We start from the raw sequence: 27,272 nt of genomic DNA, 5'->3' as shown, positions 1-27,272 counted from the left end.
GCTATCTCGCTTTTCTCCTTTAAGACACTCCTTAAAAGCCACCTCCTAGGACATCTGTCCTAGTTTACCTAACAAAAACAAAAACAGAATTACCTGGAAAAACTCAGCAGGTCTGGCAGCATCGGCGGAGAAGAAAAGAGTTGACGTTTCGAGTCCTCATGACCCTTCGACAGATTCTGTTGAAGGGTCATGAGGACTCGAAACGTCAACTCTTTTCTTCTCCGCCGATGCTGCCAGACCTGCTGAGTTTTTCCAGGTAATTCTGTTTTTGTTTTTGTTTTGGATTTCCAGCATCCGCAGTTTTTTTTGTTTTTATATATATATATATATTGTCCTAATATCCCTGTCTGGCTTGGTGTCTAATTTTGATTTACAATGCTCCTATGAAGTGCCAAAGGATGTTTTATTACATTGAATCCTTCCCCTTACATCTAACCTAGTCAGTGTTCATGTATCTGATTGTTATGTGTCAATTGTGGCTTAGTGGGTAGCACTCTCACCTCTGAGTCATCGTGCCAGACACTTGAACATAAAATCTAAGCTGCCTCTCCTGGTGCAGTACTGAGGGAGTGCTGCACTGATAGAAACACTGCCTTTCAGATCAGACATTTAACTGAGGTCCTGTCTGCTCTCCCAGGTAAATTTGAAGAGGGACAGGGTGTTGTCACCAGTGAATCTTCTGTTCTCAGAAGAGGTGGTGAGACACCCATGCTGATTCTGAGGAGTAAGTCCCGCTGTATCTTCTGCCCATCAGACAGTTAAGTGGAGAGCGATAGCCCTTGGCAGCACCAGGTGAAGGCTACCCCTCTGACCCCATGTCCATGCCCTTAATGTTGCACAGATTAGTGCAGATCGAGGGACCCTCCCCCTCCAACCGGCATGCAGCCCACACAATTTTATGGGGTATGCAGGCTGCATATCAGCAGGCACATCTGGAGCTGGGAAAATTGCAGCAGAGGCCAGCAGAGACCCTTAAGCAGTTGTTAATTGGCCACTGTTGGCAGGGCAGAAAGTCGACCATGGGTCTTCCCACCAAGAACTTACTTCCAGTGGAGGAGGGAAGGTGTCAGGTATCAGCCCCATCACCAACCAGCCAAATTTTCAGAGCTGTCCGCCTCTTTCCTCGCTTCTTGGCGGAGCAGAAGATTCTGGCCAGTATTACAAAAAACAAATTGTCTGGGTACTTATCTCATTGCTGTTTGTGGGAGCTTGCTGTGCACAAATTGTTTGCCCTGTTTCCAACATGGGGCAACAGTGATGTCACTTCAAAAAAGTACTTCATTGGCTGTATTGAGACTGTGAAAGGTGCTATATAAATGCAAGACTTCCCTTTGTTGTTTTTTGTGACCTCTCCTTATGCCTAACCATTTTGGTTCAAAATATTAAAATGTGTTACCATTTCCTCTCCTCTCCCAATTCAGACAGTTTGTGCTGTGAATTTATTTAGATCTGTTCAGATTTCTTATCAAAGGTGGGATTTTCTTCCCCTGTCTTCATTCAACTCAACATCTGAGCTTCTGGAGTGGAGCCAATGCCAGCTGTAGTGTTGCTGGGTTCAGTGGTTTGTGGTTAGGATCTGGCCCGAGGTTCAATGGGCTACAGTCAGTCTGGGTCAAAGCCAACACGTCGGTTACTTGGCTTTGATACTCATTCCTGGATTGCAGTCAAGTATCACTCTCGGCAGCTGAACTCAACCAGCTGCTTTGTCCCCTGCCATTTCCACTCCTGCTGTGTTTAATACAACAGAATCAGCAACTAAACGGTGCTGGTGTTACATTCCGTCGGTACTTGGGGCAGAAACCATCTTCTACCAGCTACAATGGGATGTAGTTCCTGCACACCACAGACTGTCAAAATATCAGACACTCTCCCTGCTCCTGACTGCTGTCCCATGACGTGAACAAGTACTCAGACGTTGCTCAAGCACTGGGTCATTATTAACTGTGATACTCCCAAGGTTGCACAGCCAGAAAACTTGCCCAAGGGGGAGGTGCGATTCTAACCATTATCTGACTGTCAGAAAAACAGTGGGATTGGATGCAACCCTGCTTTTTACAGCCCACCCCATTGGAAGTCAACAATGATTTAATATTGGGTGGCAGGGTGGGGTTGCTGCTGTAAACCAACATTCCACCAATTCCAATGGGTTCTCGCCCAGTGAATTAGGTAAAAATCACACCCGCCCATCATCTAGGCTCAGGCATGGCCACTTGGGTGGACTGGGGAGATGGTGGCATAGTGCTAATGTCACTAGAGAAAAAGATGGAAAACTACAGACCTGTTAGTTTGACATCAGTAGTAAGGAAAATGTCAGAATCGATTATAGAGGATGTGATAACTAGACACTTAGAAAATAATGATATGGTTGAGCAGAGTCAACATGGATTTATGAAAGGGAAATCATGCCTGACAAATCTGTTGGAGTTTTGTGAGGATGTTACTTGTAGTATAAATAAAGGAGAACCAGTGGATGTGGTGTATTTGGATTTTCAGAAGGCTTTTGATAAGATCCCACACAGGAGTTAGTTGACAAAATTAGAGCACATGGGCTTAGGGGTAGCATACTGGTATGGACTGAGATAAAAACAAAAAAACTGCGGATGCTGGAAATCCAAAACAAAAACAGAATTACCTGGAAAAACTCAGCAAGTCTGGCAGCATCAGTGGAGAAGAAAAGAGTTGACGTTTCGAGTCCTCATGACCCTTCGACAGAACTTGAGTTCGAGTCCAAGAAAGAGTTGAAATATAAGCTGATTTAAGGTGTGTGTGTGGGGGGCGGAGAGAGAAAGAGAGAGAAGTGGGGGGGGCGGGTTGGTGTGGTTGTAGGGACAAACAAGCAGTGATAGAAGCAGATCATCAAAAGATGTCAACAACAATAGAACAAAAGAACACATAGGTGTTAAAGTTGGTGATATTATCTAAACGAATGTGCTAATTAAGAATGGATGGTAGGGCACTCAAGGACTGAGAATTGGTTAACAGACAGAAAACAGAGTAGGAATTAAATGGTTCATCGTCAGATGGCAGGCGGTTACTAGTGGGGTACTGCAAGGATCAGTGCTGGGGCCGCAGCTCTTCACAATCTATATAAATGATTTGGATGTGGGGACCAAATGTAATAATTCCAAGTTTGCTGATGACACAAAACTAGATGGGAATATGATTTGTGAGGAGGATGTTAGGAAGCTTCAAGGGGACTTGGTCAGGCTACGTGAATGGGCAAGAACTTGGCAGAAGGAATATAATGTGAATGAGTGTGAAGTTATCCACTTTGGTAGAGAAAACAGAATTGCAGAGTATATCTTAAATGGTGAGGTTGGGTAGTGATGATGTCCGAAGGGACCTGGGTGTCCTCGTTCATGAGTCACTAACAGCTAGCTGGCAGGTTCAGCAAACAATTAGGAAGGCAAAGGGATTTGAGTACGGGAGTTAAGATGTCTTGCTGCAATTGTATAAGGCCTTGATGAGACTGCATCTGGAGTATTGTGTACAGTTTTGGTCTCCTTATCTAAGGAAGGGTATACTTGCCATAGAGGAAGTGGCAACAGAGGTTGATCAGACTAATCCCTGGGATGGCAGGATTGTTTTATGAGGAAAAAATGAGGAAACTTGGCCTATATTCTCTAGAGTTTTGAAGAATGAGAGATGATCTCATTGAAATTTACAAAATTCTTACAGGGCGTGACAGGGTAGATGTGGATAGGATGTTTCCCTGGGCTGGTGAATCTAGAGCCAGGGACACAGACTCAGAAGTGGTTGGTCATTTAAGAATAAGATGAAGGGGAATTTCCTCACTCAGAGGGTGGTCAAACTTTAGAATTCTCTACCCCAGAGGGCTGTGGAACCACAGTCTGGGTATGTTCAAGACAGAAAATGGTAGATATCTGGAGGCTAATGGCGTCAAGGGATATAGGGATAGCATGGGAAAGTGGCAATGAGATAAATGATCTAATTGAATGGCAGGGCCGGTTCGATGGGCTGAAAGGCCTACTCCTGCACCTATGCTCCTGTGATCCTTTGTAATCCAGAGGCCCAGACTAATGCTCAGGGACATGGGTTCAAATCCCACCATGGCAGCTTGTGGAATTTAAACTTAATTAATAAAATCTGAAATTGAAGGCTAGTCTCAGTAATGGTGACCATGACAACTATCGTCGAACTTGTTAGAATAAGTATGATAGTAAGAAAGGATCTTGGATCGGAAGATGTAGAATCCATATGGATAGAGGTAAGAAATAACAAGGGGAACAAGACACTGGTGGGAGTAGCCTATAGACCCCCTGACAGTAGCTATATTGTAGAATAGGGAATAAATCAGGACATAATGAGGGCATGTAAAAAAGGCAGTACATTAATCATGGTTGACTTTAATCTTCATGTAGATTGGGAAAATCAAATTGGCAGACATAGCCACAAGCAAGAATTCATAGAGTGTATTCAGGACAGTTTCTTAGAACAATATGTTGTGAATCCAACCAGGGATCAGGCTATTTTCAATCTGGTAACGTGTAATGAGGCAGGTTTAATAAATGATCTCAGAGTAAAGGATCCCCTCAGAAAAAGTGACCATAACATGGTAGAATTTAGCATTCAGTTTGAGAGTGAGAAAATTGGGTCGGAAACAACTGTGCTAAACTTAAATAAGGGTAATTACAATGGAACGAGGGCAGAATTGGCTGGAGTGGACTGGAAAAGGAGTTTAGCAGAAAAGACGGTTCATGATTAATGGCAGATGTTTAAGAAAATAGTTCATGACTCTCAACAAAGGTATATCCCAGTGAGGAGGAAGGATTCTAGGAAGGGGATAAACCAACCTGGGAGTTAAGAGCAGTATCAGCTTGAAAGAAAAAAACATACATTATGGCAAAGATTAGTGGTAAGCCAAAGGATTAGGAAAGCTTTACAAACCAACAAAAGATTACCAAAAAAATAATAAAGAGGGATAAAGTAAACTTTGAGGGTAAACTAGCAAGTAATGTAAAAACAGACAGTAAGAACTTATTTAAATATATAAAAAGGAAGAGAGAGGCCAAAGTGAACATAGACCCCTCAGAGAATGAGGTTGGGGAAATAATAAAGGGGAACCAGGAAATGGCAGAGGAGTTTATTAAATACTTTGCTTCAGTCTTCACAGTAGAAGATACTAACAGCATTCCAGAAATGCTAAATAATAAAGGGGCAAAAGCGGGGAGGAAATATAATACAATAACTATCACTAGAGAAAAAGTACTAGGGAAACTAATGGGGCTAAAGGCCGATAAGTCCCCTGGACCTGATGGGTTGCATCCTAAGAAATTAAAGGAAGTAGCTACGTAGTGGATGCACTGGTAGTAATCTTCCAAGAATCTTTGGATTCTAGAAAAGTCCCAGAGGATTGAAAAATGGCCAATGTAACACCCTTACTGAAAAAGGGAGGGAGACAAAAACCAGGTAACTATAGGCCAGTTAGCTTTACGTCTGTCATTGGCAAAATGTTGGAGTCTATTATAAAGGATGTAATAGCAGATCATTTAGAAATGCATAATCTAATCAATCAGAGTCAGCATAACTTCATGAAGGGGGAATCATGCCTAACAAATTTATTAGAATTCTTTGAGGAGGTAACAAGCAGGATAGATAAAGGGAAACCAGTAGATGTCATATATTTGGATTTCCAAAAGGCATTCGATAAGGTACTGCATATATGGCCACTTAATACAATAAGAGCCCATGGTGTTGGGGGTGGTATATTGCATGGATAGAGGATTGGCTAATTAATAGAAGACAGAGAGTTGGTAATATGGGGGGCATTTTCAGGATGGCAACCTGTAACTAGTGGAGAGCCACAGGGATCAGTGCTGGGGCCACAATTCTTTACAATATATATTAATGACTTAGATGAGGGAAATTAATGTACTATTGCCAAGTTTGCGGATAACACAAAAATAGACGGGAAGGCAAGTGATGAGGATGACACAAGGAGTCTACAGAGGGATATAGACAGGTTAAGTGTGTGGGCAAAAACTTGGTAGATGGAATACAATGTGGGAAAATGTGAGGTTATGCACTTTGACAGGAAGAATAGGGGAGCTGAATATTATTTAAATATAGAAAGACTGCAGAAAGCTGCAGCACAGAGGGATTTGGGAGTCCTTGTGCATGAATCCTCAAAATGCTAACATACAAGTTCAGCAGGTAATAGGGAAGGCAAATGGAATGTTGGTCTTTATTTCAAAGGGAATGGAGTATAAGAATAGAGAAGTTTTGCTAAAACTATACAAAGCACAAGTAAGACCACACCTAGAATACTATGAACAGTTTTAGTCCCCTTATCTAAGGAAAGATATAGTGACATTGGAGGCGGCCCAGAGAATGTTCACTAGGTTGATCCTGGGTATGGAGGGATTTTCTTCTGAGGAGAGGTTGAGTAGGTTGGGCCTGTACTCATTGGAGTTTGGAAGAATGAGAGGTGACCTTATTGAAATATATAAGATTCTTAGGAGGCTTGACAGGGTAGATTGTTTCCCTTGTGGGAGAGGTTGTTTCCCTTGTGGGGGAGTCTAGGACCAGAGTAAGGGGGCACCCATTTAAAACAGGTGAGGAGGAATTTCTTCTCTCAGAGGGTAGTGGAATTCTTTACCGCAGAGAGCTGTAGAGGCTGGGTTGTTAATTATATTCAAGGCTGAGATAGAGAGATTTTTAATCAGAAAGAGAATCAAGGGTTATGGGGAAAAGGCAGGAAAGTGGAGTTCAGGATTATCAGATCAGTCACGATCTCAATGAATGGCAGAGCAGGTTCCATGGGCCGAATGGACTACCTGCTCCTATATCTTATGGTGCTTATTGTTGCAAAAACCCATCTGGTTCACTAAGGTCCTTTACAGAAGGAAATCTGCTGTCCTTACCTGGTCTGGCCACATGTGACTCCGGACTCAACAGCAATGTGGTTGACTTTTATTGCCCTCTGAAATGGCCGAGCATGCCACTCAGTTGAAGGGCAATTAGGGATGGGCAACAAAGGCTGGCCTTGCCAACGACGCCCACATCCCATGAAAGAATAAAAAGAGAAATAAATTGAAGAATAGCCGACAACTGTAAAACTGTCCTTCAGCAAGAATTCAGAGTCTTCGATCCCAATCTGGGATTAGAAGAAAAACTTTGGAAATGGCAGGAGATTCTAGGTCCTGGAGGCTAAGCGTTAAAACTGGGATTAAAACAGATTTGCTAGGGTACAGAGAGAGGGGATTTTAAATCACGATCTATAAACCACAAGCCAGCGATGTGATGGTTGAATGTCTTCCTTCAGTGCCATAATAACTGTATAACAATGGGGGAGACAGGACTGAGTTTGGGAGGGTCATTAATTAAATATCTCAGCACCAGGGAAGCAGATGTGAAATTAGCACTGGCTGAAATTAGAAAATATAAAAACCTAATTTATTTTTTAGGCATCAGTCAGTAGGAAGAATTTGAGTGGTAACAGATGCTAATGTTAGTCGTATCACAAGGACATGAATATTGTATAAGTGCATAGATGTCTCACTCAGTTCCAGTTTGCGTTGACAACTTTTTGGATTTCTGCTTGCCACATCCCCCACTACACACTCCATTCTTGAAGCTGGGACTTGACAGACTGAGCTCACCATGGGCATTGGGTGCCCTGCCCGGTGTTGTGAAACAGTTGACTGCGAACACACACACACACACTCTCACGTACATGCTGATACTCACACACACAAGCAATCTACATTCGCACACACACCCACACCTGCACACGCAGACATACCCTCACTTGCACACACACACCCACACACTCATGCGCAGAGACACCCACCCATATATGCACACACACTCACACTTGCACACACAGACACATACCCACATTCTTGCTCACACATTCACAAGGTAGAGGTACACATTCAAACCCATATTCAGACACACACACACACATGAACACACAACATATAAGCACATGTACACACACAGATACACAGACTCACACACTTCCAAGCTGGGGTCACTGTACAGCACTCAAGATGCAACAGCCTTGCTGATTTGTCACTGGAAGCCAATTGTTGGCCAATTTTAGGGTTTAACCTATTTAACTCAGCCAGCCATACTCTGGGAGGAGCAAACCCTCTCTGAAATTCCAATTGGATGAAATCAAGGCTGTGCATCTGAGCTGAGATATCTTACCAAGACGGAAAGGGACACAAATGAGTTCACATTTCTGGTGATCTGACTATCCAATACATCACTCGCCATTAACCTGCACTCAGATCCAGAGATCAGTGAGGTTGAAACAGGGGCAAGTGTGAAAGATTTAACATTGAATGAAACAATCACATACCTTGCTCACAATTTTCCACAGCTCCATGTTGGGCGAGCAATCCATCCAATACCTATTCAACAGACAGACGGACAGTTAGCAGGAGTAGTGTAGAGACAAGAGAAAGACATTTAACTGCACCCACACACGTTTTTAGAATCATCAAAATTTCCAAGTAGGAGGAGGTCATTGGCCCATTATGCCCGTGCTAGCTCATTCCTAAAGCAATCCAAAATGAATTCACCCCCCCCCCCCCTTTCAAAAGAAGGTGATGAGAGTCACATTTTATTACAGGTGCTGAAACCTGTATGTGTGCATTCATGTTTCTTTGCATAGGTGTGGATAGCATGTGTTTGTGCATGTGTATTTGTCCATGCTCGTCTGTGCATCTGCATGCACGCATATGTCTGCATAAGACCATAAGATGTAGGAGCAGAAGTAGGCCATTCGGCCCATTGAGTCTGCTCTGCCATTCAATGAGATCATGACTGATCTGATAACCCTCAACTCCACTTTTCTGCTTTTTCCCCATAACCATTGATTCTCTTTCTGATTAAAAATCTCTCTATCTCAGCCTTGAATATAATTAACAACCCAGCCTCTACAGCTCTCTGCGGTAAAGAATTCCACTACCCTCTGAGAGAAGAAATTCCTCCTCACCTGTTTTAAATGGGTGCCCCCTTACTCTGGTCCTAGACTCCCCCACAAGGGAAACAACCTCTCCCACAAGGGAAACAATCTACCCTGTCAAGCCTCCTAAGAATCTTATATATTTCAATAAGGTCACCTCTCATTCTTCCAAACTCCAATGAGTACAGGCCCAACCTACTCAACCTCTCCTCAGAAGAAAATCCCTCCATACCCAGGATTAACCTAGTGAACCTTCTCTGGACTGCCTCCAATGTCACTATATCTTTCCTTAGATAAGGGGACCAAAACTGTTCATAGTATTCTAGGTGTGGTCTTGCTTGTGCCTTGTATAGTCTCAGCAAGACTTCCCTATTTTTGTACTTAATTCCCTTTGGAATAAAGGCTAACATTCCATTTGCCTTCCCTATTACCTGTTGAACTTGTATAGTAGTGTTTTGTGATTCATGCACAAGGACTCCCAAATCCCTCTGTGCTGCAGGTTTCTGCAGTCTTTATCCATTTAAATAATATTCAGCTCCTCTATTCTTCCTGTCAAAGTGCATAACCTCACATTTTCCCACATTATATTCCATCTACCAAGTTTTTGCCCACTCACTTAACCTGTCTATATCCCTCTGTAGGCTCCTTGTATCATCCTCATCACTTGCCTTCCCGTCTATTTTTGTGTCATCCGCAAACTTGGCAATAGTACATTCGCTTCCCTCATCTAAATCATTAATTTTTATCGTAAATAATTGTGGCCCCAGCGTTGATCCCTGTGGCTCTCCACTAGTTACAGGTTGTCATCCTGAAAATGCCCCCCTTATCCCAACTCTCTGTCTTCTATTAGTTAGCCAATCCTCTATCCATGCTAATATGGATAATGATAATAGGAGCCCAACACCATGGGCTCTTATCTTATTAAATAGCTATAGCCTTATGTGCGGTACCTTATCGAGTACCTTTTGGAAATCCAAAAATATTACTGGTTCCTTTATCTATCCTCTTGTTACATACTTGTGAATATCTCAGCACCAGGGAAGCAGATGTGAAATTAGCACTGGCTGAAATTAGAAAATATAAAAACCTAATTTATTTTTTAGGCATCAGTCAGTAGGAAGAATTTGAGTGGTAACAGATGCTAATGTTAGTCGTATCACAAGGACATGAATATTGTATAAGTGCATAGATGTCTCACTCAGTTCCAGTTTGCGTTGACAACTTTTTGGATTTCTGCTTGCCACATCCCCCACTACACACTCCATTCTTGAAGCTGGGACTTGACAGACTGAGCTCACCATGGGCATTGGGTGCCCTGCCCGGTGTTGTGAAACAGTTGACTGCGAACACACACACACACACTCTCACGTACATGCTGATACTCACACACACAAGCAATCTACATTCGCACACACACCCACACCTGCACACGCAGACATACCCTCACTTGCACACACACACCCACACACTCACGCGCAGAGACACCCACCCATATATGCACACACACTCACACTTGCACACACAGACACATACCCACATTCTTGCTCACACATTCACAAGGTAGAGGTACACATTCAAACCCATATTCAGACACACACACACACACATGAACACACAACATATAAGCACATGTACACACACAGATACACAGACTCACACACTTCCAAGCTGGGGTCACTGTACAGCACTCAAGATGCAACAGCCTTGCTGATTTGTCACTGGAAGCCAATTGTTGGCCAATTTTAGGGTTTAACCTATTTAACTCAGCCAGCCATACTCTGGGAGGAGCAAACCCTCTCTGAAATTCCAATTGGATGAAATCAAGGCTGTGCGTCTGAGCTGAGATATCTTACCAAGACGGAAAGGGACACAAATGAGTTCACATTTCTGGTGATCTGACTATCCAATACATCACTCGCCATTAACCTGCACTCAGATCCAGAGATCAGTGAGGTTGAAACAGGGGCAAGTGTGAAAGATTTAACATTGAATGAAACAATCACATACCTTGCTCACAATTTTCCACAGCTCCATGTTGGGCGAGCAATCCATCCAATACCTATTCAACAGACAGACGGACAGTTAGCAGGAGTAGTGTAGAGACAAGAGAAAGACATTTAACTGCACCCACACACGTTTTTAGAATCATCAAAATTTCCAAGTAGGAGGAGGTCATTGGCCCATTATGCCCGTGCTAGCTCATTCCTAAAGCAATCCAAAATGAATTCACCCCCCCCCCCCCTTTCAAAAGAAGGTGATGAGAGTCACATTTTATTACAGGTGCTGAAACCTGTATGTGTGCATTCATGTTTCTTTGCATAGGTGTGGATAGCATGTGTTTGTGCATGTGTATTTGTCCATGCTCGTCTGTGCATCTGCATGCACGCATATGTCTGCATAAGACCATAAGATGTAGGAGCAGAAGTAGGCCATTCGGCCCATTGAGTCTGCTCTGCCATTCAATGAGATCATGACTGATCTGATAACCCTCAACTCCACTTTTCTGCTTTTTCCCCATAACCATTGATTCTCTTTCTGATTAAAAATCTCTCTATCTCAGCCTTGAATATAATTAACAACCCAGCCTCTACAGCTCTCTGCGGTAAAGAATTCCACTACCCTCTGAGAGAAGAAATTCCTCCTCACCTGTTTTAAATGGGTGCCCCCTTACTCTGGTCCTAGACTCCCCCACAAGGGAAACAACCTCTCCCACAAGGGAAACAATCTACCCTGTCAAGCCTCCTAAGAATCTTATATATTTCAATAAGGTCACCTCTCATTCTTCCAAACTCCAATGAGTACAGGCCCAACCTACTCAACCTCTCCTCAGAAGAAAATCCCTCCATACCCAGGATTAACCTAGTGAACCTTCTCTGGACTGCCTCCAATGTCACTATATCTTTCCTTAGATAAGGGGACCAAAACTGTTCATAGTATTCTAGGTGTGGTCTTGCTTGTGCCTTGTATAGTCTCAGCAAGACTTCCCTATTTTTGTACTTAATTCCCTTTGGAATAAAGGCTAACATTCCATTTGCCTTCCCTATTACCTGTTGAACTTGTATAGTAGTGTTTTGTGATTCATGCACAAGGACTCCCAAATCCCTCTGTGCTGCAGGTTTCTGCAGTCTTTATCCATTTAAATAATATTCAGCTCCTCTATTCTTCCTGTCAAAGTGCATAACCTCACATTTTCCCACATTATATTCCATCTACCAAGTTTTTGCCCACTCACTTAACCTGTCTATATCCCTCTGTAGGCTCCTTGTATCATCCTCATCACTTGCCTTCCCGTCTATTTTTGTGTCATCCGCAAACTTGGCAATAGTACATTCGCTTCCCTCATCTAAATCATTAATTTTTATCGTAAATAATTGTGGCCCCAGCGTTGATCCCTGTGGCTCTCCACTAGTTACAGGTTGTCATCCTGAAAATGCCCCCCTTATCCCAACTCTCTGTCTTCTATTAGTTAGCCAATCCTCTATCCATGCTAATATGGATAATGATAATAGGAGCCCAACACCATGGGCTCTTATCTTATTAAATAGCTATAGCCTTATGTGCGGTACCTTATCGAGTACCTTTTGGAAATCCAAAAATATTACTGGTTCCTTTATCTATCCTCTTGTTACATACTTGTGCATGTGTATGTATGTTTGTGTGTACCTGTATTTCTATGTGTGTGAGGAAGGTGACAGGAACCCAACATTACTCCAGGTGACAGAACTTCACAGTATTTAGGTGTCTGTACGTTTGCGTGTGTATCTGTATGTGAACATGTGTGCATGTGTGTCTGTGTGCTCACACGTGTGTGTGTGCGCGCATGTGAAAAGCTGGGTGGCACATTAAGAATTCCAAGGGTGGGCTCTGCCCATTAGGTGCCAGGAGGTTGATTGTGGTTTTGTCCACATATAAAGGGGACACTGTTTGCAGAGCTATCACTGAGTGTGAGACCATTTAGAGGCACAAGTGAACAACCTGCTTCTCCAATTTCAGAGGGGAGAGGGGGGTCAGGTACTGTGTCAACACACAGTCCAGGTATAAGATACACTAAATGGTTGACTCAGGGCTACATCAATACTCTTCAACAGTATAAACCTTAGACAATCTTACCAGCTCGATTCCTAGCATTTCATCAGATTTCAGGATTCAGGAGCTGTAAGCTGAATCTGGGGCTTTGTGATGTTAAGTCCTTTATCCCAACAAATAGAAAACTGAAAATGCTAGAAAGCTGAAATAAAAATAGAAAATTCTGCAATAACATGGCTGGACAGCCAGCCTCTGAAAAAAGGAAAAGACAGCTTATGTTTGTACTTTGTTCTTTTTATTTCTTTACGGGATATGGGAGTCGCTGGCTGGGCCAGCATTTATTACCCACCCTTAATTACCCTTGAGAAGGTGGTGGTGAGCTGCCTTCTTGAACCGCTGCAGTCCATGTGGTGTAGATGCACCCACAGTGCTGGTAGGAAGGGAGTTCCAAGTTTGACCGAGTGACAGTGATGGAACAACGATATATTTCCAAGTCAGGATGGAGAGTGGCTTGGAGGGGAACTTCCAGATGGTGATGTTCCCATCTATCTGCTGCCCTTGTCCTTCTAATTTATCCTGAGATTGGAAGATGCTGTCTAAGGAGCCTTGGTGAGTTTTTGCCATGCATCTTGTATATGGTACACACTGTTGCTACTGTGCGTCTGTGAAGGAGGGAGTAAATATTTAAGGTGCTGGATAGGGTGCCCGTCAAATAGTCTGCTTTGTCTTGGGTGGTGAATGGTAACCTCAGGATGCTGATAGTGGGGGATTCAGTGATGGTAATGCCATTGAATGTCAAGGAGCAATGGTTGGATTCTCTCTTGTTGGAGATGGTCATTGCCTGGCACTTGTGTGATGCAAATGTTACTTAACACTCATCAGCCCAAGTCTGGATGTTGTCCAGGTCTTTCTGCATTTGGACATGAACTGCTTCACTATCTGAGGAGTCGCGAATGGTGCTGAACATTGTGAAGCCATCAGCGAACATCCCCACCTCTGACCTTGTGATAGAAGGAAGGTCATTGATGAAACAGCTGGAGATGGTTGGGCCGAGGACTATCCTGAGGAACTCCTGCAGTGATGTCCTGGAGCTGAGATGATTGACTTCAAACAACCACATCTTTCTTTTGGCTAAGTATAACTCTAAGCAGCAGAGAGTTTTACCCCTGATTCTCACTGACTTCAGTTTTGCTGGCACATCCTTGCTCAAGTCCTCTCAGTCAAATGCGGCCTTGATGTCCAGGGCAGTCACTCTCACTCTCACCTCAGGAGTTCAGCACTTTTATCCATGTTTGAACCAAGGCTGTAATAAGGTCAGGAGCTGAGTGGCCCTAGCGGAACCCAAACTTAGTGAGCAGGTTATTAGCATTGTCGACGACACCTTATATTACTTTACTGAAGATTGAGAGTAGACTGATTGGGTGGTAATTGGCCGGGTTGGATTTGTTCTGCTTTTTGTGGACAGGACATACCTGGGCAATTTTCCACATAGCTGGGTAGATGCCGGTGTTGTAGCTGTACTGGAACAGCTTGGCTAGGGGTGCAGCAAGTTCTGGAGCACAAGCCTTCAGTACTATTGCTGGAAAGTTGTCAGGGCCCCATAACCTTTGCAGTATCCAATGCCTTCAGACATTTATTGATATCATATTTGAAGTGTGACCACCTTCCCCCCCTCCAAGTTTCATCAGAACTAGAAATTGTGAGGATTAAATCCCATCTCGTTCTTCCCGTCTCGTAACTTCCTCCAGCTCGACAACCCTCCAAGATTACAGTGAATCTGGAATTTCTGAATGTCACTGGTGTCTGTACTTTCAACTGCCAAGGCCCTACGCTCTTGAATGCCCTCCCTAAATTTCTCCGCCTCTTTACCTCTCTGTCCTGCTTTAAGATGCTCCTTAGAGCCTCCCTCTTTTGGTCACCTTTTCTTAAAGCTCCTTATGTAGCTCAGTGTCAAATTTTGTTTGATAATTTTCCTGTGAAGCACTTTGGGTTGTTTTGCTACATTACAGGTGTTATATAAATACAAGATGTTGACAAGAGATCAATGTTTTAGCAAAGGTGGAAGAATAGAGAAGAGGAGACAAGGAAGAGAAGAAACAGATAAACCAATCACAGAGAGGAAATTAATGGAAGGGAGGCTTAATTCTGGGGACAAAAAATGTGAGCGTAAGGTGCACATGAAATAAGGCCTAAAATTGGGCCTCAGGCCTTATCCAAACAATGGACAGACTACCTTTGTTTCTGGAATCTCCACAGGCAGCTCTCCCATCTGCACAAACCAATTTCCTCTGAATTCAAAAATAAAACTGCAAAAATTTGCCTCCTTCATAAAGTTTCTGGCCGATTGCTGAGCTGAAGACGTGGTGAGTATGCCCTCATGGGTTGAGTTGTTGGGCACCTCATTTAAATATCCACGGGGCCTGACATTTATTTTAGTTGCCACGAGGGATGCCTGAAATTCTTGTCTCCCCCAAACATTGGGCCTTGCTGCACCCATTTAATGTCCATTAAAAAAGAGCTACAAGATCCAATGATCCACCCCAATGATCTTCTCAATAGAGAACAGCCTGGTGATATAAAAGATCCTCACTCAGAGAATGATGTTGTCAATACAGTGTGCGGCTGGGATAAGAGGGCTTGCTTTACCTAGAGCAAGTGTTATCCTCCTAGAACGCAAATGAAAGTAGCCCCAGTAATAAAAGAAGGTCTTAACCAATCAACACAGATCCCCCAGCCCTGCCAATAGCACTGGTTTCAGCTGCTCCTTCATCACACTAATTTATTATGTTCCATTAATTCTCTTCCATGGATAATTGCACTATTATAATTCAGTCCATACACACATCCACTTCTCTCCTGGCTTTGTGGTTGGGGACATAAAATGGCCCGGCTACCCCTGGTGGCTCACTGCAAGTTTAATGAGCGAACAGGCTCCACCACCAATCAGAGTCAATTTTAATTTAGCTAGCATGGTGGTAAGGGCGTCCTGTTTGGACTCAATGAGCATATCTAACTTGTGCTGTACCTGTCCGGGGAATGTTTGATGGACAGTGTAGAGCAGGCGTGTAAAACCCATGGCCTGTGGGCCAGTTTGAGGCCCTCAGGGCCTCTGGTCTCAGCCTACAAAACTTGTTGGACATCCAACTGATTAATATTTGAAAAATCCTATAAAACTATCATCCAATCTCAGGCTGGTTTCTCCCGGCATTTGCTGCTGATAGGCTCACTAGTGAGCAGCAAACAGTGGGAAGGTAAGCTTTTAAGATAAGTTTCAGGGCCCAGAGAGTGATAGTGGGGATGGGTGAGAGCGGGGCCCGAGGGAGCTGGAGTGGGGCCGAGAGAGATGGAGCAGGGATTGGGAAAGGTGGAGAGGGGCCCAGGGAAAACAAGCCGGGCCAAAAAAGCTCGAGTGGGGCCTGGGCGAGCCAAAGTGGGGCCTGGGAGGACCAGAGTGTCCCCATCAAACACTCCCAGGACAGGTTGAGCACAAGGTTAGATACAGAGTAAAGCTCCCTCTACACCGTCCCCATCAAACACTCCCAGGACAGGTACACCACGGGGTTAGATACAGAGTAAATCTCTCTCTACACTGTCCCCATCAAACACTCCCAGGACAGGTACAGCACAGGGTTAGATACAGAGTAAATCTCTCTCTACACTGTCCCCATCAAACACTCCCAGGACAGGTACAGCACGGGGTTAGATACAGGGTAAATCTCTCTCTACACTGTCCCCATCAAACACTCCCAGGACAGGTACAGCACGGGGTTAGATACAGAGTAAATCTCTCTCTACACTGTCCCCATCAAACACTCCCAGGACAGGTACAGCACGGGGTTAGATACAGAGTAAAGCTCCCTCTACACTGTCCCCATCAAACAATCCCAGGACACGTACAGCATGGAGTTAGATATAGAGTAAAGCTCCCTCTACACTGTCCCCATCAAACACTCCCAGGACAGGTACAGCACGGGGTTAGATACAGAGTTAAGTTCCCTCTACACTGTCCCCATCAAACACTCCCAGGACAGGTACAGCACGGGGTTAGATACAGAGTAAAGCTCCCTCTACACTGTCCCCATCAAACACTCCCAGGACAGGTACAGCACGGGGTTAGATACAGAGTAAAGCTCCCTCTACACTGTCGCCATCAAACACTCCCAGGACAGGTACAGCACGGGGTTAGATACAGAGTAAATCTCCCTCTACACTGTCCCCATCAAACACTCCCAGGACAGGTACAGCACAGGGTTAGATACAGAGTAAAGCTCCCTCTACACCGTCCCCATCAAACAATTCCAGGACACGTACAGCATGGAGTTAGATATAGAGTAAAGCTCACTCACCCTACCATAGGCTAATGGAAGTCTTCATTTATTACTCATTTTTTAAAATTATCAATTAATTGCTTTGACTTTGTTTGCTCAGCAAGTAGTTTCTTTTCATGCTTAATATTGTGCCAACTCTCATCCTTCCAAAATTTGCTCATTGGACCATTGAGTCAGAAAAAATTTGAAATGGGGCTGCCAAGCAAAAAGGTTGGACAAGCTTGATGTAGGGGGAGCTTTACTCTGTATCCAACCCCGTTCTGTACCTGTCCTGGGAGTGTTTGATGGGGACAGTGTAGAGGGAGATTTACTCTGTATCTAACCCCGTGCTGTACCTGTCCTGGGAGTGTTTGATGGGGACGGTGTAGAGAGAGATTTACTCTGTATCTAACCCCATGCTGTACCTGCCCTGGGAGTGTTTGATGGGGACAGTGTAGAGGGAGCTTTACTCTGTATCTAACCCCGTGCTGTACCTGTCCTGGGAGTGTTTGATGGGGACGGTGTGGAGGGAGCTTTACTCTGTATCTAACCCCGTGCTGTACCTGTCCTGGGAGTGTTTGATGGGGACAGTGTAGAGGGAGATTTACTCTGTATATAACCCCGTGCTGTACCTGTCCTGGGAGTGTTTGATGGGGACGGTGTAGAGGGAGCTTTACTCTGTATCTAACCCTGTGCTGTACCTGTCCTGGGAGTGTTTGATGGGGACAGTGTAGAGGGAGATTTACTCTGTATCCAACCCCGTGCTGTACCTGTCCTGGGAGTGTTTGATGGGGACGGTGTAGAGGGAGCTTTACTCAGTATCCAACCCCGTGCTGTACCTGTCCTGGGAGTGTTTGATGGGGACAGTGTAGAGGGAGCTTTACTCTGTATCTAACCCCGTGCTGTACCTGTCCTGGGAGTGTTTGATGGGGACAGTGTAGAGGGAGCTTTACTCTGTATATAACCCCGTGCTGTACCTGTCCCGGGAGTGTTTGATGGGGACAGTGTAGAGGGAGATTTACTCTGTATCTAACCCCGTGCTGTACCTGTCCTGGGAGTGTTTGATGGTGACAGTGTGGAGGGAGCTTTACTCTGTATCTAACCCTGTGCTGTCCCTGTCCTGGGAGTGTTTGATGGGGACAGTGTAGAGGGAGCTTTACTCTGTACCTAACCCCGTGCTGTACCTGTCCTGGGAGTGTTTGATGGGGACAGTGTAGAGGGAGATTTACTCTGTATCTAACCCCATGCTGTACCTGTCCTGGGAGTGTTTGATGGGGACAGTGTGGAGGAAGCTTTACTCTGTATCTAACCCTGTGCTGTACCTGTCCTGGGAGTGTTTGATGGGACAGTGTAGAGGGAGATTTACTCTGTATCTAACCCCGTGCTGTACCTGTCCTGGGAGTGTTTGATAGGGACAGTGTAGAGGGAGCTTTACTCTGTATCTAACCCCGTGCTGTACCTGTCCTGGGAGTGTTTGATGGGGACGGCGTAGAGGGAGTTTTACTCTGTATCTAACCCTGTGCTGTGACTGTCCTGGGAGTGTTTGATGGGGACGGTGTAGAGGGAGTTTTACTCTGTATCTAACCCTGTGCTGTGACTGTCCTGGGAGTGTTTGATGGGGACAGTGTAGAGGGAGCTTTACTCTGTACCTAACCCTTTGTTGTCCCTGCCCTGGGAGTGTTTGATAGGGACAGCGTAGAGGGAGCTTTACTCTGTATCTAACCCCGTGCTGTACCTGCCGCAGGAGTGTTTGATGGGAACAGGTTTGAGGGAATGGAAAAGTAGCAAAGCAGGTGGAAGAGGGAATTTAAAGAAAAAAATTGCAAATGAAATGAAAATAAGAATAAATATTATTTTGTTGCTTACCTCCCACTGCATATGTGGTGGAATGTTCCGGATCTGGATCTTGCGACTCCTGTTAAAGAATCAAAATGGATTGGTTAATAAACAAGGTTAGCTGCTTGCTTCTAAAAGTCATTGGCACAGTCATGTGTTCTCCAATAAACTTCTTTTATTTTTGCTATTTTGTAAAATTCTCATCCTGGGTCCACCTGTACATTGATAAATCCACCCACATAATGGGAAAGCGACTTGTAATAATGACAAAATATCTAGCAGATGTTTTGATCTAGAGTCAAGCCAAACTGGCTTGTGTGCCGAGTGCATTTTCAGCTGATCACTCGTGCACAATCTTTGATAATGCATGGCGAGCTATGCAGTATACCAGTATGTTCATTGTTAATTGAATACAGAAGCATTTGGTATATATTAGTACATTCACTGTTATTGTACATCTTACTGACTCACTGGTACTTTTATTATAAATTGGAGAGCAACTTCCCATCCCTCCCCATCAGTTCTAAATATCTCAACTTACTGATCTTTGCGCTGTTCCACTTGCTTAGCCTTCATTCCCCCCATTCGCCAAAGATCTCCCAGCAACTGATTTGCTCAACTATTTCCTCCCCTCCACCCTTGACCGTCTCACATTTTAATTGACTCACCCTTCCCAGTATAGATTCTATCTTCACTCCTTCAAGTTCACTATCGCGAGCGTACCTGGTGTAGAACTGGTGTTACATCCAGACTCCAGTATTCCAGTGTTCTCAGGGACAGCCTTCCTCCTCCACCCTCCATAAACTTCAACTCATCTAAAACTTTGTTTTCTATATGCTTTCTCACACCATATCTGCCTTATCCAACACCCCCTATGCTAACTAAGCTACTTTGGTTCCCATTTCCCCCAATTCTAATTCTGAATTATAAATTCCTGCATAGTCCTCATTCCTCCCTATGTATGTAACCTCCTCCAGCCCTAAAACCCCACCTTACCTCCAGAATTCTCTAACTCTAACCACTTGTGCAACCCCCTTCCCTTCCCCTCATCAATAGCAGAAACCTATGTCCCACACTCGGGAATTCCCTACCCCCTCACCCCCATCTTTCCAGCTCCTTCAAAACCCTCCTCTTGGACCAAGCTTTTGGTCATTGCTCCTAATACCTCTGCTTTTGCTCAACATCCTTTTTGTTAAAATTGCACCTTAATGAAGTGCCTTGGCAGCAGAATCCAATATCAAACTCACACTGAGCATTGATGTTGAGTAACTCTGCACTGGACATTACATCGGGCCTACAGCACATGCTGTTCTGCCCAGCTGCTTTATGCTGATGTTTAAGTTCCATTGAGCCACCTCCCATTCCTTTTTCTCTAACTCTATAAGCATAGCCTTCCACTCCTTTCTTCCTTATGAACCTATCTAGCTTCTCTTAAATGCATCCTGACTATACATCTCAGTTACTCTTTGTAGTAACACATTCCACATTCTAAGCACTTTCTGGGTAAAAAGCTTCTCCTGAATTCCTTACTGGACTTATTGGTGCCTATCTTATACTGATGGCTCTGGTTCTGGTCTCCCCCGACAAGTAGGAACATGTTCACCGTGTTTACCCTATCAAACTCTTTCATGATGTCAAAGACCTCGATCAGATTCAAGCCTAGAAAAAAGAGCCCCAGCCGGCTGTGTGGCATATTGTGTTTGTTAATTCCTACAGTCCAAAAGCCACCTTTAAAGCAATATTTTACAATGATTTCATGTAGTTTTGCTGATTTCAGGAAGAAAATCTCCAGCATTTAAGATAAAGGCATGGAAATTGATGTAATAAATCCATTTGGAAAAATATTAAATGTAAACTCAAGTTTGAATGTGGGGTGGGGTGAGTTAAGAGTAAAGAGCATTTAATGATAAAAATTCAGAAAGGTGCATTCTGAGTTAAAGTTTCCGATTGTCAGAAGTCAACTGTGACATAGTTTGAGAACTGCTCTGTTTTCACACCCAACAATAAAATAGTTAGTACATCACAATGAGTTCAAAGCATACAAGCTAGCCATTTCAGAATGGTAGGACGGTGGGCTTCTTGGTTTTGGCTGATTTCATTCTCTCTCGTTCTGCACCTCTCACGTTGGGAGAGCGTGTGGGCAGGACAGCCAAAGAAAGCTTCCAAAGAACCCACACTTCAGCCACAAAAGAGCTGCATGTGGCTCAGGAGACGCCAGCATGCCTCTCTGGCTACAGCATATTGATAGCAATAGGCTAAATAAAACCAGTGGTTGCACTGTTCAGTTTAACCCTTCACCTCCTAACCTAACTTCCTATGTTACAACAATGATTACTGCCAATGATGTCATGTTGAAGAGTAAAGCTCTTTGAGATATCCCAAGTTGCGTAAGTGCTATATGAAAGCAAATATTTCTTTGCTTCTTTCTTTAACTCACTCTAGCTGAGAATGTACCAAATTATTCCAGAAGCTAGGAATATACACTATATATAAAGGAATAACCTGTAATTCAATCATGCCATTTGTGACCTCAGGGCATCTCAAAGTTCTTTACAGCCAATGAAATATTTTTTGAAGTGTAGTCATTGTTGTAATGAGCAGACAATTTCTGAACAGCAAACTCCCAGAATTAGCAATGTGATGATGGCCAGATAATGTTTAATTGTTGAGTTAATGTTGATTGACAGATAAGTATTAGTGAGGACACCAGGGGAAACTCCATTTTCTTCAAGATAGCATCAAAGGATCTTTTGTTTCCACCTGGAGAGGGCGGACATGGCCTCAGTTTAATGTCGCATCTGAAAGACTGCACCTCCAACAGTGCAGCTGTCCCTCAGTACTGCATTAGAGCATCAGCCTAAATTTTGAGCTCTAAAGTCTCAAGTGTGGGGCTTGAACCTACACTCTTCTAAATCAGAGGAAAGAGAGGGCTACAACTGAGCCAGGGATAATATCTGACCTACTCCAGCATAGTCTTCCTATTCCAAATGATAGGAACATACTGGTAGTCAAATCTAAGCCCCAAGTCTGATGCAGGATAAAATCTCCTGACTGCAACCTTGCACGTATAGATGTTGTTCTAGTTTCAAGCTCCTCCATTCTGAGCTCCTCCATTTACAATGGGCTTTCTGCCAAGTGTTTAACTAAGTGGAGGAGGCTGTGAGTCACATTGTTTTATTTATTGTTTTTTTAACTCTTACTAACAGTTCCTCCCCAGTCCAGTCAGAGGGGGCAGCGCAGACCAGATGAAAACTCAATCAGTTCGTCAGCACTGACTGAGCATCAAACCAAAGACCTCTGTGGTGCGTATGACTTAATACCAGATCACTGAGTCATCAGTGCAGATGACAACTGCTACATTAAGTTCTGCAGAGTGCTAACATAAATCTGTTTCAAAGAGCAGGGGAGCTTTCCCCAGAATCCTGGCCAATGTTTATCCCTCAACGAATACCTAAAAAAGATTGTCTTGTCATTGTTGTTTAAGGGATCTTGCTTTGCACAAACTCGCTGCTGCGTTTCCTACTTTACCACAGCAATTACATATCAAAAAGTACTTCATTGGCTGCAAAGGCCCAAAGTTGTGAAAGATGCTATATAAATGCAGGTCCTCCTACATTTATTCCACACCTTACACCATGTTCAGACAGATATTTGCAATCCTGATGTGTACTAATGGGGAGTCGTGCATTATTCAATCAACGGAGCAAGCCAAAGTCTTTCTGACCTAGCATCAGAGTGTCACAGTCTGGCAACCTAATAATAACTTGCATTTATATAGCGCCTTTAACATAGTCAAACCTTACCATGCACTTCTCATTAACATTCTCAAACAAAATTTGACACTGAGCCACATAAAGAGATGTTAGGGCAGATGACTAAAAGCTTGATCCAAGAGGCAGGTTTTAAAGAGTGTCTTAAAGGAGAAGAGATAGAGGGGCGGAGAGGTTTAAGGGTGGAATCTCGAGCTTAAAGACTATACAGCCAAAGGCACAGCCACCAATGGTGGAACAGTTGAAATTGAGGATATACAAAATGCCAGAACTGAAGGAGTGCAGATAGCGCGGAGAGTTGTAGGGCAAGAGCAGGGGAAGGATGAGGCCATGGAGGGATTTGAAAACAAGAATGAGAATTATAAAATTGAGTAGTTGCCAGACTAGGCTCCCAAGTGGGTCAGCAAGAGCAGGGGACTCAGAAAGAAACAGGGAATTCAAACAAAGGCAGCCCCAACACTAGAAGTCTATCAGCGATACACTGGATAACAAAGACTATATCTCTGTTATGCTTTTACTAAATGAAAAACAGCTAACGCTAAGAGATTTTGTAGCTTACTCTTAGGTTTATGGTGATTTAAATACATTTGATTTTTGTTACGAATTACCTAATCTTCCCTATAATCACCACACTTAATCTCTCAGCTGGCAATGATTTATAATTCGAGTGAAATAATCTAACTCCCTGACTCCCGAAAGCCCAACCACCACCTACACAGTACATGTCAGGAGTGTGAAGAAATATTCCCCACTTGCCTGGATGAGATTAGCTGCAACAACACTCAGTAAACTCAATACCATTCAGGAAGTCTGGCAGTCCACTTCATTGGCACCCCATCCATCCCCTCGCAAACTCTGCCACCAATGCACAGTGGCAGCAGTGTGTACCATCTACAAGATGCATGGCAGCAACTCAACAAGGCTCCTTCAACAGCACCAAACCCACGACCCTACCATCAAGAAGGACATGGGAAACTGATGCATAGGAACACCATCAGCTGCAAGTTCCACTCCAAATTCAATACCATCCTGACTTTGAAATATAATGTTGTTCCCTTATCATCGTTAGGTCAAAATCCTGGAACTCCCTCCCAGCAATGTGGGAGTATCTGCACAACTGGTTCAAGAAGGCTGCTCATACCTTCTCAAGGGCAATTAGGGATGGAAAATAAATGCAGTAATGTCTGCATCCCATGATGGAATAAAAGCAAATCTAGGAATGGAGATATATCTGATACCATTTCACGAATATGTGCTACAAATTGGATTTTGTCAATACAATATCTCTAACATTGCATGGAATGTACAGCAGCGAAACTGGTCATTTGGCTCATTAGGTATATGACAGTGTTTATGCTTCAGCTACCCCTCTTTATCTCTATCAGCAGTTCCTTCAAGCCCTTTCTCCCTCCCCAATAGCAACTCGCCTCAACCACTTCAGTGTGGTAGTTGAGTTCCGCATTCTCCCCGCTGGGTAAAGAAGTTTCTCCTGAATTCCACCTTTCGGATTATTCCTTGGATTTCATTTTTGTTCACCCCACTCATTGCCCTGTTATTTGCTATAAGCTCAGGGACCAGATAGAATCTCATGGAATGGTTACAGCACAAAGGAAGGTCATTCGGCCCATCATCTCTGTGCCGGCCGCCTCCAAGAGCAACACATCCAGTCTCAATTCACTGTAGTCCTGGAAATCTTCTCTCTTCAGGTAATTATTCAATTCCCTTTTGAAAGATTGAATTTGCTTCCACCACACTCTCTGGAAGTCATTCCAGATCCTAACCACTCGCTGCATAAAAAAATTTATGACAATAGTATTCAGGAACTCATTTGTAACATGTCCCCACCTCTAGTGAACAAAGTGCACAGAAATACACTGAATTTCTCAGCCCATACTCTTAACTCATACTCCCCCTAAAGGACCTCCGGTGTCAACCACTTAGCCACTATGTCTAGCATAAACCAATGGAATGGAGGTCTGTAAATGCGCCCACTTTTTGGGGCATTGGTATTTCAAAGATTGACTTTCTTGTGGGCTCATTTCTCTCTTTTGAAGATGGTACTGGAATGTGATGTTGGATTGGTGGGTGCACTGTGCGTGGGAGATTCTGGCCCAAGATATATATCCAGCCACTAATAAGCAAAGCAAAGCCCAATTATAGAGTGAATCACTGCTGTCTGGTGTTTGCCTAACCCAGTTGTATCTGTTTGCTGAGCATCATGAAATTTTCTAACAATTAACAGCTCTGGTTCCAACAGAGTCCAACAATCTCCCAACAAACCCAACTGCCAACTGTGGGCATTGTAGCATAGTGAAAACAGAATTACCTGGAAAAACTCAGCAGGTCTGGCAGCATTGGTGGAGAAGAAAAGAGTTGACGTTTCGAGTCCTCATGACCCTTGTCACTGTAGCATAGTGGTTGTGTTACTGGACTAGAAACATACAAACATCGAAACTAGGAGCAGGAATAGGCCATTCGGCCCTTTGAGCCTGCTTCACCATTTATTATTATCATGGCTGATCATCCAACTCAAAAGCCTGCTCCCGCTTTCTACCCATACCCTTTGATCCCTTTCGCTCCAAGAGCTATATCTAATTTCTCCTCATCTCAGTCCTAAATGGTCTATCCCGTACCCTCAGACTATATCCAGAAGCCTGGACTAATGATCCAGAGAGATGAGTTCAAATCGCATCAGGTGAAACTTAAATTGGATTATAAAGCTTGTGTCAGTAATTGTGACCACATAGCTACTTGATTGTTGTTAGAAACCCATCTGGTTCACTAATGTCCTTCAGGAAAGGAAACCTGCTGTCTTTACCCAGTCTGGTCTATATGTGACTTCAGACCTACAGCAATGTGGTTGACTTCCAACTGTCCTCTGAAACGGCCTACAGTTGAAGTCAAAAATTACCACTTCTTCAGGGTACTTAGGGGTGGCAATAAATGTTGGTCTTACCAATGATGCTCACATTCCATGAATGAATTAAAAATAGAAAAACAGACCAGCAATCTCAACAGTTCTGAAATCCTACAAAAGCTTCAGCAGCCTGCCCTCCCTCCCTCACTGCCCACAATTTCCAGGAGAATGGCATTGAGACCCAATGCCACGGGGGTTCCTCGTTCATATGTTTCCATCACAAGAAAATTATAACAATGTGATAGTTCCCTTGAAGATGCCACAAGGTCTGGAAACTGGGGAGGGGCTTAAGTTGGTGCTGCAGGTTCCTGTAGTCACTAAAGGGAGGCCACCCTAACAGAGTCTGACCCCATAAAAGCATTTATATAGCACCTAAGGATATCCCAATGGGCTTCATAGCCAACAAAGTACTTCTGAAGTGCAGCTATTGTTGCATTTTGGAAAATTATGGCAGTTAATTTCATTCAGCAAGATCCCACAAACAGCAATGAGATAAATTTTTAATGATGTAGTTTGGGAAATAATTATAATTAATAATAATAATTTATAATTAGGGAAATAGTTTGGTTCAGGACAATTGGACGAACTCCCATACTTTTATTATAGACTCATACAGGACAGGGGGAGGCCATTCAGCCCATCAGGCCTGTACCAGCTCTGAGTGGAATCTTTTACATCTAACTCACAGGACAGAGTTTTTGTTTTAATGTCTCATTTGAAAAACAGCACATCTGACAGTGCAGCACTGCCTCAGTACTGGGCTGGGAGTGTCACCCTGGGTTATGTTCTCAAAAAAATTTCCCTTTTTCATAAAAGTTTGTAAAGGAATATTACTTAACTATTCAAATTTGACATTACATGAAGTGTAATACAAGTTCAATTCCTTTCAATACTGTATGCGGCACTGTGGGGTGCCTCACGACACTTAGAAGAGGATTTTCCCCTCGTTGGGCAGGGATGGTGACAGGGCCTAGGAGCAGCCGCGCAACAGTCCACCGCCCACGATTAGGCTCCGACCATGATTTCACACTGGCAGGCCGTTAATTGGCCAGCTAGCGTGAATCACTCGTTGAAACACTCAGCGCTGCCTGGGTGGGGAAGTCAGCACATGTGCGCTCACTGAAAGCTCTCTGAAGGCTGCCTCAGGGAGCTGAAGATTTTTAATCTTAAGAATAAAGAATTGAAAAATAAAGAAAAACCATGTCCCCTCATGCACGGGACATGCTAAAAATGAGTTTTAAAAGTCTTTATTTGTTTTTAAATCACTGGTCGAAACCTCATCCCGCCTGTGGTTGAGGTTTCGCGAAAATTGCAAAGGCCGCTTGGCCTATTCGTCCGTCCATCAGCCGAAGTTGAACGGGCAGGGAAAGATTCTGATTAATGAGTTAATGGGCTTAACAGCCCTCCGACTCCCGGGCGTGCGCCCACTGACCAAAATACCCTGCACATGCACAATAAGGTCTGGACACTGGCCCGAG

At 43.8% G+C, this 27,272-nt stretch overlaps 1 protein-coding gene across 9 annotated transcripts in view; it reads right to left on the bottom strand.

The window, feature by feature from the left end:
- The window catches only part of igf2bp1 (insulin-like growth factor 2 mRNA binding protein 1), a 240,054-nt gene that overhangs the window by 89,716 nt on the left and 123,066 nt on the right, over nucleotides 1–27,272 (bottom strand). For 3 of the 9 annotated variants that reach the window (XM_041173647.1, XM_041173646.1, XM_041173648.1), the window contains exons 2-4: nucleotides 19,138–19,186; nucleotides 13,049–13,166; nucleotides 10,946–10,997 (exon numbers count right to left, since the gene is read on the bottom strand). In XM_041173647.1, coding sequence (XP_041029581.1) covers nucleotides 10,946–10,997; nucleotides 13,049–13,066 — 70 coding nt within the window. In that variant the 5' untranslated portion in view covers nucleotides 13,067–13,166; nucleotides 19,138–19,186. Of the gene's footprint in view, nucleotides 1–10,945; nucleotides 10,998–13,048; nucleotides 13,167–19,137; nucleotides 19,187–19,830; nucleotides 19,919–25,203; nucleotides 25,226–27,272 lie in introns of those variants that run through there. The other 6 variants (XM_041173645.1, XM_041173653.1, XM_041173649.1 and 3 more) reach the window with 5 other exon arrangements.

This window comes from Carcharodon carcharias, chromosome 23 (assembly GCF_017639515.1).
Source record: "Carcharodon carcharias isolate sCarCar2 chromosome 23, sCarCar2.pri, whole genome shotgun sequence".
In the NCBI taxonomy this organism is placed as follows: Eukaryota; Metazoa; Chordata; class Chondrichthyes; order Lamniformes; family Lamnidae; genus Carcharodon; species Carcharodon carcharias.
Note: the sequence above shows the minus strand (reverse complement) of the source record. Positions and strands in the feature narration are given on the sequence as shown.